Source organism: Rhipicephalus sanguineus, chromosome 8 (assembly GCF_013339695.2).
Source record: "Rhipicephalus sanguineus isolate Rsan-2018 chromosome 8, BIME_Rsan_1.4, whole genome shotgun sequence".
In the NCBI taxonomy this organism is placed as follows: Eukaryota; Metazoa; Arthropoda; class Arachnida; order Ixodida; family Ixodidae; genus Rhipicephalus; species Rhipicephalus sanguineus.
The window spans coordinates 125,806,926-125,817,030 of record NC_051183.1 but is presented as its reverse complement, the minus strand read 5'-3'; the positions used below and the strand labels follow the sequence as shown (position 1 = coordinate 125,817,030).

Below are 10,105 nucleotides of genomic sequence, written 5' to 3'. Positions count from 1 at the left end.
CACTGAATAGTCGGCCCCCGTGTCGATTAGTGCGTCTACGTCAAGGCCACCGATGGATAGCTGTATGTCAGAAGTGGTCGCTCTCGAGTTTCGCGTTCGCCTGGGTCTCGTATCACGGCTTATTCGTGCTGATGGTCGGTGGCTAGGCGTCGTCGTTGTCGTCGTCGTTTTAGCCACGGGCCTGGCTACGTGGGGTAGGTGTGCCGCTGTGTCGCTGTCGTCGCGTTCAGGGATTATGTCGGGGATGGAACGGAGCGTCGGGCTGTGGGCGCGTCGTGAGTCTTCGTCATTGGTGCGCCGGTGCGTCGCTGGAGGATTTGCAGTTTTTCGCCGTGGTGCAACTTCACCTACCGAAGCTACGGCTTTTAGTTTCCTCTTCCTGGGCTGCGGGACGTTCCGCGTGTGAAGTCAGCGTTGCTCCGGCTACTTGCTGGTTCGTATGGGTGTGGCGACGGCGAACGGCTGACGCTAGCTGGTCCACGGCTAGTGTGAGACAGGTACTCGTCGATTTCCCTCGGCTGTTGGCCGGGCAAGGGGCGTGGAGCGTCGACAGAGAAACCTCGTAGGCCTAGTTGTCTATAGGGGCAGCGGCGGTAGATGTGGCCGGCTTCTCCGCAGTGGTAACACAGCGGACGATGGTCGGGGGTTCACCACACGTCGGTCTTTCTTGGCGTCGGGTGTTGCACCATAGGTGGTCGACCGGTCGACGAAGACCGGCGGTACAGTGGCTCTTGGCGACGAGCCACGGGCGGGCGATGGGGGCCAATAGCAGCGGCGTAGGCCATTGCCTGAGGCTGACGGGGTGGTTCCGACAGCGTAAAAGTCCCCAGTGCTTGTTGGACCTCTTCACGGATCACATCGCTTAGGGAAGAGAATTCGGGTTGCGGCGCCGCTGGGAGAAGTTTCCGCAGCTCCTCCCTTACTGCTGCGTGGATGGTCTAGCGTAATGTATCCTTGGTAATACGCGCCCCGTCAACGCAGTTCGCATTCGCCGTGTCAACAAACTGGCGGTCATATTGCTTAGCACGCATTTCGAGGGCCTTCTCAATTGTGCTAGCCTCGGCCACGAACTCGGCGACGGTTTTGGGTGGATTACGGACAAGCCCATCAAACAGTTCTTCCTTCACGCTGCGCATTAAGAGCCGTAACTTTTTTTCTTCGGCCATTTCAGGGTCAGCTCGCCTGAAGAAGCTCTTCTTTTCTTCGACAAGCACAACACCTTTGTTAGGGTGTTGAGTGCGCGTCCGTAACAAGACCTCGGCCCGTTCCTTCCGCACAACCGTGGTGAAGGTCGTTAAAAACTGCCTCCTAAATCGCTGCCAAGATTCGAGGGAGCTCTCATGATTTTCGAACCACGTCCGAGCTGAATCAGTAAGGTGGAAGAACACGTGCCTTAGTGTCTCCTCGTCGTCCCAGCTGTTAAACAGCCTGACCCGTTCAACTTGCTCCGACCAATCTTCGGGATCCTCTGAGGGGGACCCGTGAAAGGGTGGCGGCTCCTTGGTTTGATGAAGGACTACAGGAGGGTTGGTAGCGTTGGTCATAGTGGCAGCGTTGTTCATGGTGGTGGCCACGACTTCTTCGTTCTTTGCTTTCTCCGGAATCAGTCCAAACTCCGCCTGAAGGCCTCGCTGTCGGCGGCTGGTGCGAGTTGGATTTGCCTGGCGACTTGCCGGAAGTGTAGGGTTCATATACCCCGCACCTCCACCAATAATGTCACGTAGCCAGAAACGATGCATGGTTCTTAGGTAAAACGAGGTTTATTGGAGCGAACTTGTGCTCCCCATTAAGTTCAATGAAAAAGGCATGTGGCCAAGTGACAGCCAACAGAGCTGCGTACAAAAAGCAAATGTCGGCGGAAGAATGAATGCTGCGGCGTTATCCTTTTCGCAACCATCGGATCAAACCGATAACAACGGTGTAGTGGCGACAGGGTGAAACACTCTCCCTATCAAATCATATAGCCAGAGAAAAAGGGAAACATGCACTTCGCTTCAAGCACAGATAACACAATCGGGCGCGGCCAGACGCTGGCCACGAAACACTTAAAATAACAAACAAGAAGGCATAGTTCGCGGCAATACATTAACGAAAGTTACGTATGATTTTCAAATCATCACACCGTAAAGAACATTTAGTCCGCCAGAATGACGCAGTATCCTCTTCATTTCTTACGGGGCTGGGCGATGGCCTTATGCTGGCCGAGGATGATGCCAAATTGATTGACGACCGCTTTGTAGACTAGGCTATGTAGGCCACATCAGGGGCCTAGGTAGAAATTTTTTCGGGGGGGGGGGGGGCACCACCTTGAACTGAGGTGGGTGCCGGGCAGGCAGATGTGGTCGAGAGACATTTTGTGCTCTGTGTGCCATGGCAAAAGAATGGGGGGTGGGCACAGCCCCCTGTGTCCCCCCCCCCTGGCTACGCCACTAGGCCACATACGCCGACGTAGTCTACGAATAGGAAGAGCGCCATCCACTGATGTTGGTCTATGTAGCAGTATCCATGCCTAACAGCCTCGGCGACCTATAACTCACCAACGCGAAGGGTGACTTCAGGTTCCGAAATGTCGCCGGCTTCATCGACGACCAATTGACCGAGGTATCCACAATTTCCAACAGATGTGCAATACCTCAGATTTCACAACACATGGACCCCTCCTCACCGCGATCACGACCGGATCCGATAACAAGTCTTGACCGGTGGCTGGTGCTCAATGATCACGGTGATGATGACTTTGTTGAAGAACTATCAAGAACCTCTTCCACACATGCACACGGGTTCGTGAAACGTGCGTTCATCCTCCATCACAAGCGACAAGTATAAGCACTACATGTCAGCTTACCGCTTCTGGTTTAGGTAATACCCGCGTTGCTGTTGGCAGCGTTACCCAACTGTAAACAACTAGTTATATAACACATATGCAGCTCTTCAACATATATGTGTGCGTATAGAGTTCATACAAATCTTTAGCGTGATTTTGTGATGTTTCGCTCAGTAAAAAAAGTCAGTTTCGCCGCAACGGCGAAGCACGGAATGCGATGGCAATAAATTGGAATGTAACGCGAAGAACGGTAAGCAGCTCGAAATCGCCAGCGCGTCGCTCGAGCCCAAAGGACGCACGAAAAAACCGCACGCAGGACGAGCGCGAACTATCATGCCTCACAGCTCGACACTTGCAGCGCACTACTCAAACATAAAGCAGGACGCACGAAACGAACGAACAGGTACACACAGGACGAGCGCGAACTGTCACAGTTCTTACTTATTTCTGTTTCAACAGCGCGCTCCTTTCGCAAACGCGGCCGCTGCAGCGAGCGAAGCGACCTTCGTACGATCTGTGACTTCAGCTCGGACATTGCGGGGAAAGCACAAGACATACAACCCCCCTCTACACCCCCCCCCCCCCGGCCGCCCCCTTCTTTCCTCGAGATGAGCGCCCGAAGGCGACCACGCCCTGTCGGGCGAAGAGCATCGGCGTTCGCAGGAGCGGGTCGACGATTGTTAAAGCGCGCAACGCGCGCGCATCGCGCCATTTATGTGGTGACTAAGAACGCATGCTGATGTAAATGGTGTATATAAAAAGCTCGCCGTTAGCAGGCTGAAAGACGGTACTCTTGGTGGCGTAACCGTCCAACGCCGCGCGCTGGAAAGCGGGAGGTCGCCCGCTCAATTCCGCGCGTCGCAAAGTTTTTGTGAATTATTTTTCTTTGTGGCTTTTATATTTTATATAGACATATACATATACGGTGCATGACGGCCGCGACGGCGACGGCAAAAATCAACCGAAACTGTCCATGTAATTGCTATCGCAATAAAAGATTACGCCACAGTCACCTTCCAGCCGCATGCTTCGCATATCGTCGACTCTCACGGTACGCCGGATCTGCTGAATTTTTCTGAATAAGGATGTTAACGTTAAAGAAACGTCGCGCTCAGCGGCGTAGCCAGAAGTGATTTCGTGCGGGTATGGATGAGAAGGAGGCTTCAACCAACCTTTTCGTATGTTCACTCATATGTTTATCGCTGGACGAGCAAAACTGATACACAACTAAACATGTTGCGCGTATACACATGCAAACATTGAAAATATTGGAGGTGGGGGACGGGGTGGTTTCTCATGTGCCTTATTTGAGACAGACGTGAACTTTCTTTACAAATAAAACTTGTGTCTTTATTAAACACAAACAGACATCTGATCTGCCCCCAACAAATGACATGCTGATCATGGCAACAGCGCTAACGCTGGCGTATCCAAATTGGGGGAAGATTGAACGCCCCCTCCCTCTTCTGAATCACAAAAAGTAATTCGTTCCACTCTCTGACGGAGGGTCCTGGTGTGTTCAGGCAAAAATGCTAATGATTGGAATACTAGATGCACTACTTACTACGGACAGGCTGTGTACAGCTGTCCATGAATAAACAGCTCGACTAAGAAACCTGGGTTGAGGTTTCTTCATGGTTGTTTGATAGTAAAAACCATGTTAACCTCTTGAGCAGACCAGAAAAAAATCTTTTAGTGTTTAAAAAAAACGAAGGCAACGAATTCGAGATGGGAGAGAAGTGGACCGCTGTCTCAGCCCCATTGGGTTTCACCATGTCATCCGTATAGAACGAAATGTGAAGGATTAAGTGTGCTGCCTAGTTTATTATGAAAGACCTGCGTGAAGCTGTCCTTGCAGACAATAGATGGCGGACACACAATGCTCCCATGAACTACTGTTGAGATAAAATGTAAATGATATAGAATACTTTGATCTGCTGGTTTAGAAAAATTGAAATGATTTATAATGGTGCATAATCTACTCTAGGAGAGCTGTACTTTTCTAGCTGCTGAAATAAGTGATGTGATTCTGGACAAACACACGTACGCTTGCAGTAGATTAACACGCCTAAACCACGTGAATGCGGTACAGCAGGGGTACAAACAAATCTACGAGGAGATCACTTCATACTAAGATAGTTAAAGATAAGATGGTTGAACAAGAACGTTCCAAAGAACCAGGCTACCATAAATATTCATTAAATAAACCGCTACGCCTACGCGCACCTTATATTATTCCCAAAAAACAAGCAGCGTGAGGTTTTTAGTAACACGAGCACCCAGTGACACTCATGCTTCTCTCACAAGCATGTCCAGTCTGCCACATACTTCCGGTTTTTGCGAATACTACGATAATTTGTATTCAAAAATAAATGTGGTTAGCAATCGATGCTTATGCTCCGAGTTAAGAGTTGTATTGGGTACATACTGTTACGGGGAGACGATCGAAAAAAGCTGTATTTACAATACTGACACAATCGCAGTGATCGGGGTAACAACCAAGATGGCGAAACAGCAACGAACCTGTCCTCCTCTTCTTCGTCCTCTGGCTAAGCAGCACATAACATTACCCTCCGGCGGTGAAAGCACTACTCGGTGCATCCGGGAAAAGAGAGTCGCGAATGGTCACCATACGCACACGTCAGTAGGTTCCTGTATGTAATAGGGCTTCAGACGGACAACGTGAACAATGTCGGTGCGGGGCTGAGTCAACAAGGACGAAGACAATGGCTCGATTTCATAAGTCACGACGGTCACTTGGTGGCGTACACGCTATTGTCCGGTGTGCGGGAAGAGAAGCTTTTCAGAAAGCCCAACACGGCGTGCTGGAGACTAAAGGAGAACAAGAGATCCAGGAAGAAAGTGGGCGTTTCTGGGATGGCGATCGTAGCGGGATTGTTGGCCCGCTTGCGATTCGGTAAACTGAACGCGCGCAACTTGACGTGCTGGTCGACGCGGGCAATGGCGTCTTGAGCGTACTTAGCAGGCGGGTGCATGGAAGGACGTGTCCATAGGCAATACTGGATTTCGGCCGAATAACAGAAAGAAGGGCAAATAACCAGCCGTGTCGTGCCGGGACGTGTGATACGCGAACACGACAAAAGGCAATGTTGCATTCCAATCTTAATGGTCGGCCGACACGTACAGTACACTGCTAGCATATCGGTAATGGTCCGGTTTATCCGCTACGTGAAGCCATTCGACTGTGGATGGTAGGCCGTGGTTAGCTTACGTTTGCTCGTGGAAGACGTCAGGATGTCATTATTGACCCTGCAAAGAAACTGCCTACCGCGGTCGCTCCAGAGCTGTCAGGGTGCCCCATGTTGAAGGATGACGTTATGGAGCAAGAAGTCTGCTACGCCGGTAGCCCAGCTGGTTGGAAGTGCGCGAGTAATTGTAAACCATGTAGCGCAGTCCGTGGCAACGGTTATCCATCGATTTCCCGAGACAAACGTAGGAAACGAACAAAGGAAGTCGAGACCTACACGATGAAACGGCTCATATGCGATGTCGAGTGATTAAAGACGGCCAGCAGGCGGAAGTGTTTTCTGCCAGCGCTGACAAAGGTCGCACGAGGTCACGTAACGGCGTACCGACCTATACATTCCTGGTCAATGCAAACGACGGCGTGAGAAAACTGATATTTATTCTCCAACCAAAGTTACGAAAACACGTAAAAGCCCGACGTTTCGGAACCAGCTTGGTTCCTTCCTCAGGGGGGACTGCGGCGGCTTGGCAGCGGCCTCTTTAAGGCACTCTTGCGGCGGTTAACGACCCCACGCATTACCGCGGAGCGTAGCCGCGTAGCCCATGCGCATACACTGGGGGGAGAGTTCCGAGGGAACGATTGATATTTTGAGTGGTCCTCTGTATGTGCCTCGACTCCAGTAGCAACCTCCTCCTCCACTTGGTTTCACTTTCCAGGATGGCCGTTCTGTCGAAGTCTATTTTGTGGTCAAACGTCTCGGCGTGCTCGGCGACGGCGCTGCGTTCTTTGTTGAGTTTACGGACGTCGTTGACGTGTTGCCTAATTCGTTCGAGGAAGTTTTTGGTCTCGCCGATGTACGACGAGGGGCAATCGGCGCACGGTATTTTGTAAACGACGCCGGGAGCCCTGTCCTTTGTTGGTCGGTCTTTCGGGTGGGGAAGGTAGCGGCCCAGCGTGCATGAAGGCACATGCGCGATGTGTACACCTTCTTTTCTAAAAATCCGGGCCAACGCCTCGCTGGCTCCCTGGACGTATGGGACCGAGACGCGTTTTGGAGAGCTGTTCGTCAATGCTGGCTGGGAGTCGCGTAACCTCTTTTGCTCTGCGCGGCGGGCGACGGACCGAATGAAATTTCTCGGATAACCGTTTTTTTCTGAGGTCCGCAATTACGCGGGCCTCTTCTTTCCGGCGTTCCGTGTCAGTGGAACATATCTTTTTGGCTCTCTGAAGTAATGTGGACACAACGGAGGCCTTGTGGGTGGAGGGATGGGACGAATCGTATTGAAGGTATCGGCCCGGTGTGCGTCGACTTCCTGTAAACGGAGAACTCCAAGTCACTGCCCCATCTTGCCACCTGGACGTCGAGAAAGGGGAGGGTGCGGTCGCGTTCACACTCGACCATGAACTGTATGGCTGGGTGAATGGAATTCAGGTGCAGCCTGAAGTTTTCAATTTCAGATGTCTTCACGACACAAAAGCAATCGTCCACGTAGCGAAGAAAGAGCTTGGGTCGCGGCGAGAAGGAGCCAAGTGCTTTCCCTTCTATACGTTCCATGGTCAGGTTTGCCATTGTGACAGAGATGGAGGCACCCATTGCGGTTCCACTGTTTTGCCTGAAAATCGTTCCTTTGTAGGAAAAATACGTGCTGGACAGGCAGAATTCCAGTAGGCGGCAGAGTTCGTCAATAGTGAGCGGGGTCCTTTGACTCAAGCCATCGTCACCCTCAAGAGCAGCACGGGCGCATGACACAGATAAGGGTACCGGCACATTGGTGAACACAAAGATACGACGTCGAACGAGACCAGGCTCTCGTCTTCGTCGATGCTCACCTGTGATGCTAGCTGCACGAAGTGGCTGGAGTCGCGGACATGAGTTGGGGTCTTCCGGGTGAGAGGGGCGATGATTCGGTGCAGGAAGCTTGAAAGGGCTCGGCATGGAGAGGAAGTGAAGTCGACGATCGGTCGGAGGGAGGCGCCAGGCTTGTGAATTTTGGGTAGTCCGTAGAAACCCTGTGCGGAGCCGTTGCGGCAGATTAGACTTAGGTAGAGTGCTTTTAATTGTGGGTGGTGCTTGAAAATTTCGGAGAGTAGCTTGTTTAGCTGAGTCTGAGTTTGCTTCGTCGGACCCTTTTTTAGCTGCGTATATGCGTCACCCTCTAAAAGGGGGGGGGGTGCAAAAAGACTTGCAAAATAGCCGACAAGCGTTGTAGATGGCTTGAGAACGTAGGTGAGAAAACGACGACATCGTCAAGGTAGCAGAGGCATTGGACCATTTGAAACCCTAAAGTAGGGAGTCCATCATGCGCTCAAATGTTGCGGGCGCGTTACACAACCCAAAGGGCATTACTTTAATCTGGTAGAGCCCATCCGGTGTAATAAAGGCCGTCTTTTCCCGATATTTTTCATCGACAGCAATTTGCCAATAGCTCGAGCGAAGGTGTATGGAAGAAAAGTACCGTGCGCCATGAAGAGAATCAAGGGCGTCGTCTATTCACGGCAGAGGGTAGACATCTTTCTTGGTGATCTTGTTAAGTTGCCGATAGTCGACGCAGAACCGCCAGGTCTTGTCTTTCTTTTTTACAAGAACCACAGAGAACGCCTACTCAAAAATAAAGTTTTTCACCACCACAGAGAACGCCCAAAGACTCGAAGATGGCTCTATGATGTCCTTAGCGAGCATCATGGTGACTTCCGTTTGAATGACACCGTACTCGGTAGCAGAGACACTGTAAGCACGTCGATGAATGGGTCTTGCGTCCCTGGTATCAATACAGTGGGTGACCAGAGATGCTTGGTCAAGCTTCGGCGAAGCGAAATTGAAAACGTCGCGGTATAACGCCAACAAGAAGTGTAGTTCCTTGCTTTGAGAAGGGGAAAGCTCCGGGGCAATCATGTCGTCGAGCGGGTCATCAAGTGTTGCGCTAGCAGCAGGACATCCTGAAGCCGGTTGTGGAGTATCAATGGCCAGGACCACAGGGTCGTGTGCATCTAAACGTGATATAGTGGCCAGCGTGATACTTTCGGGAGGCAGCTGTGCGCAACGTCCAAAGCTGTGTGCAGATATGCATGCTCGGCTCGCAGAAACAGTCACAAGGGAGTGAGGCAGAGCTAAACGTCGCGTCAGATCGTCCAAGGAAGGAGTAATCAGGTAGTCGCCATCACGTAGAGGAGGGTGTGGGGTAATTGAGACGTAAGTAGCTGTACCTGGGTGCAAGCGAACCAACTGGACAGAACACAAACGTGGTGGCGACGCGATGGTGAGGTAAGGCATAGCAGGAAGCCCTAACTGTATAAGGCCAGAAGAACAGTCGATAAGGGCAGAATGCATGCTCAGAAAGCCGTGGCGGAGAATGAGGTCATGGGGGCACTCGTCCAGAACAGGAAAGAGAACTGAGGTCTTGTGGTCGTCGAAGATTACACACGCAGTACACAATCCAAGAACGCAAGGTGTACCGCCATCGGCTACACGAACAACAGATGATGAAGCAGGCGTAAGGACCTTGCGGAGACGGCGAGAAAGGTGAGCGCTCATTACTGATAATTGGGTGCCAGTGTCGATGAGCGCCGAAACAGGCACGCCATCTATTTCTACGTCCAAAAGGTTTTGTCGGGTAGCAAGAGTCAACAGATGATTTCCGGGTCGGTAGGCCAATGCAGCATCACCTCCGGGAGCTGCACTGGTCAGTTTTCCGAGGAGGGATGGCGAGGGTACGGCGAAGGTGAGCGACGGGGCAAAGGTGACCGAGGACGTCGCTGGGTCTGTGGCGACGGCGAGTGGTCGTAACGTGGGGCCTAGGTTTGGGCGTTAAGTTTCGTAGGGTCTTCGCGTGCGTGAAAAGGTGAGGATCGAGGGTCCTCTGCACGGTACGTTGCACGAGGAGACGATGGCCGACGATTGCGACAATTGCGAAAAATGTGGCCTACCCCATTGCATTTGAAGCATATCGGTCTGTCACATCGTGTGCGCCACTGGTTCGGATCACGGGTCCTGGAGTAGGTCGGTTGTGGGCGGTAGGATGGAACAGTGCTGAGCGCGGGCGGACTTAGGGCACATATGGGCTGGATATGGGGGG

General features: G+C 51.9%; 1 protein-coding gene across 1 annotated transcript in view; it reads left to right on the top strand.

The window, feature by feature from the left end:
- The first annotated feature begins 9,731 nt into the window (after nt 1-9,731).
- Nucleotides 9,732-10,105, top strand: part of LOC119403497 (zinc finger protein 239-like) — a 14,487-nt gene continuing 14,113 nt past the window's right edge. The window contains exon 1 of the mRNA XM_037670428.2: nt 9,732-9,751. Coding sequence (XP_037526356.1) covers nt 9,732-9,751 — 20 coding nt within the window. The remainder of the gene's footprint in view (nt 9,752-10,105) is intronic.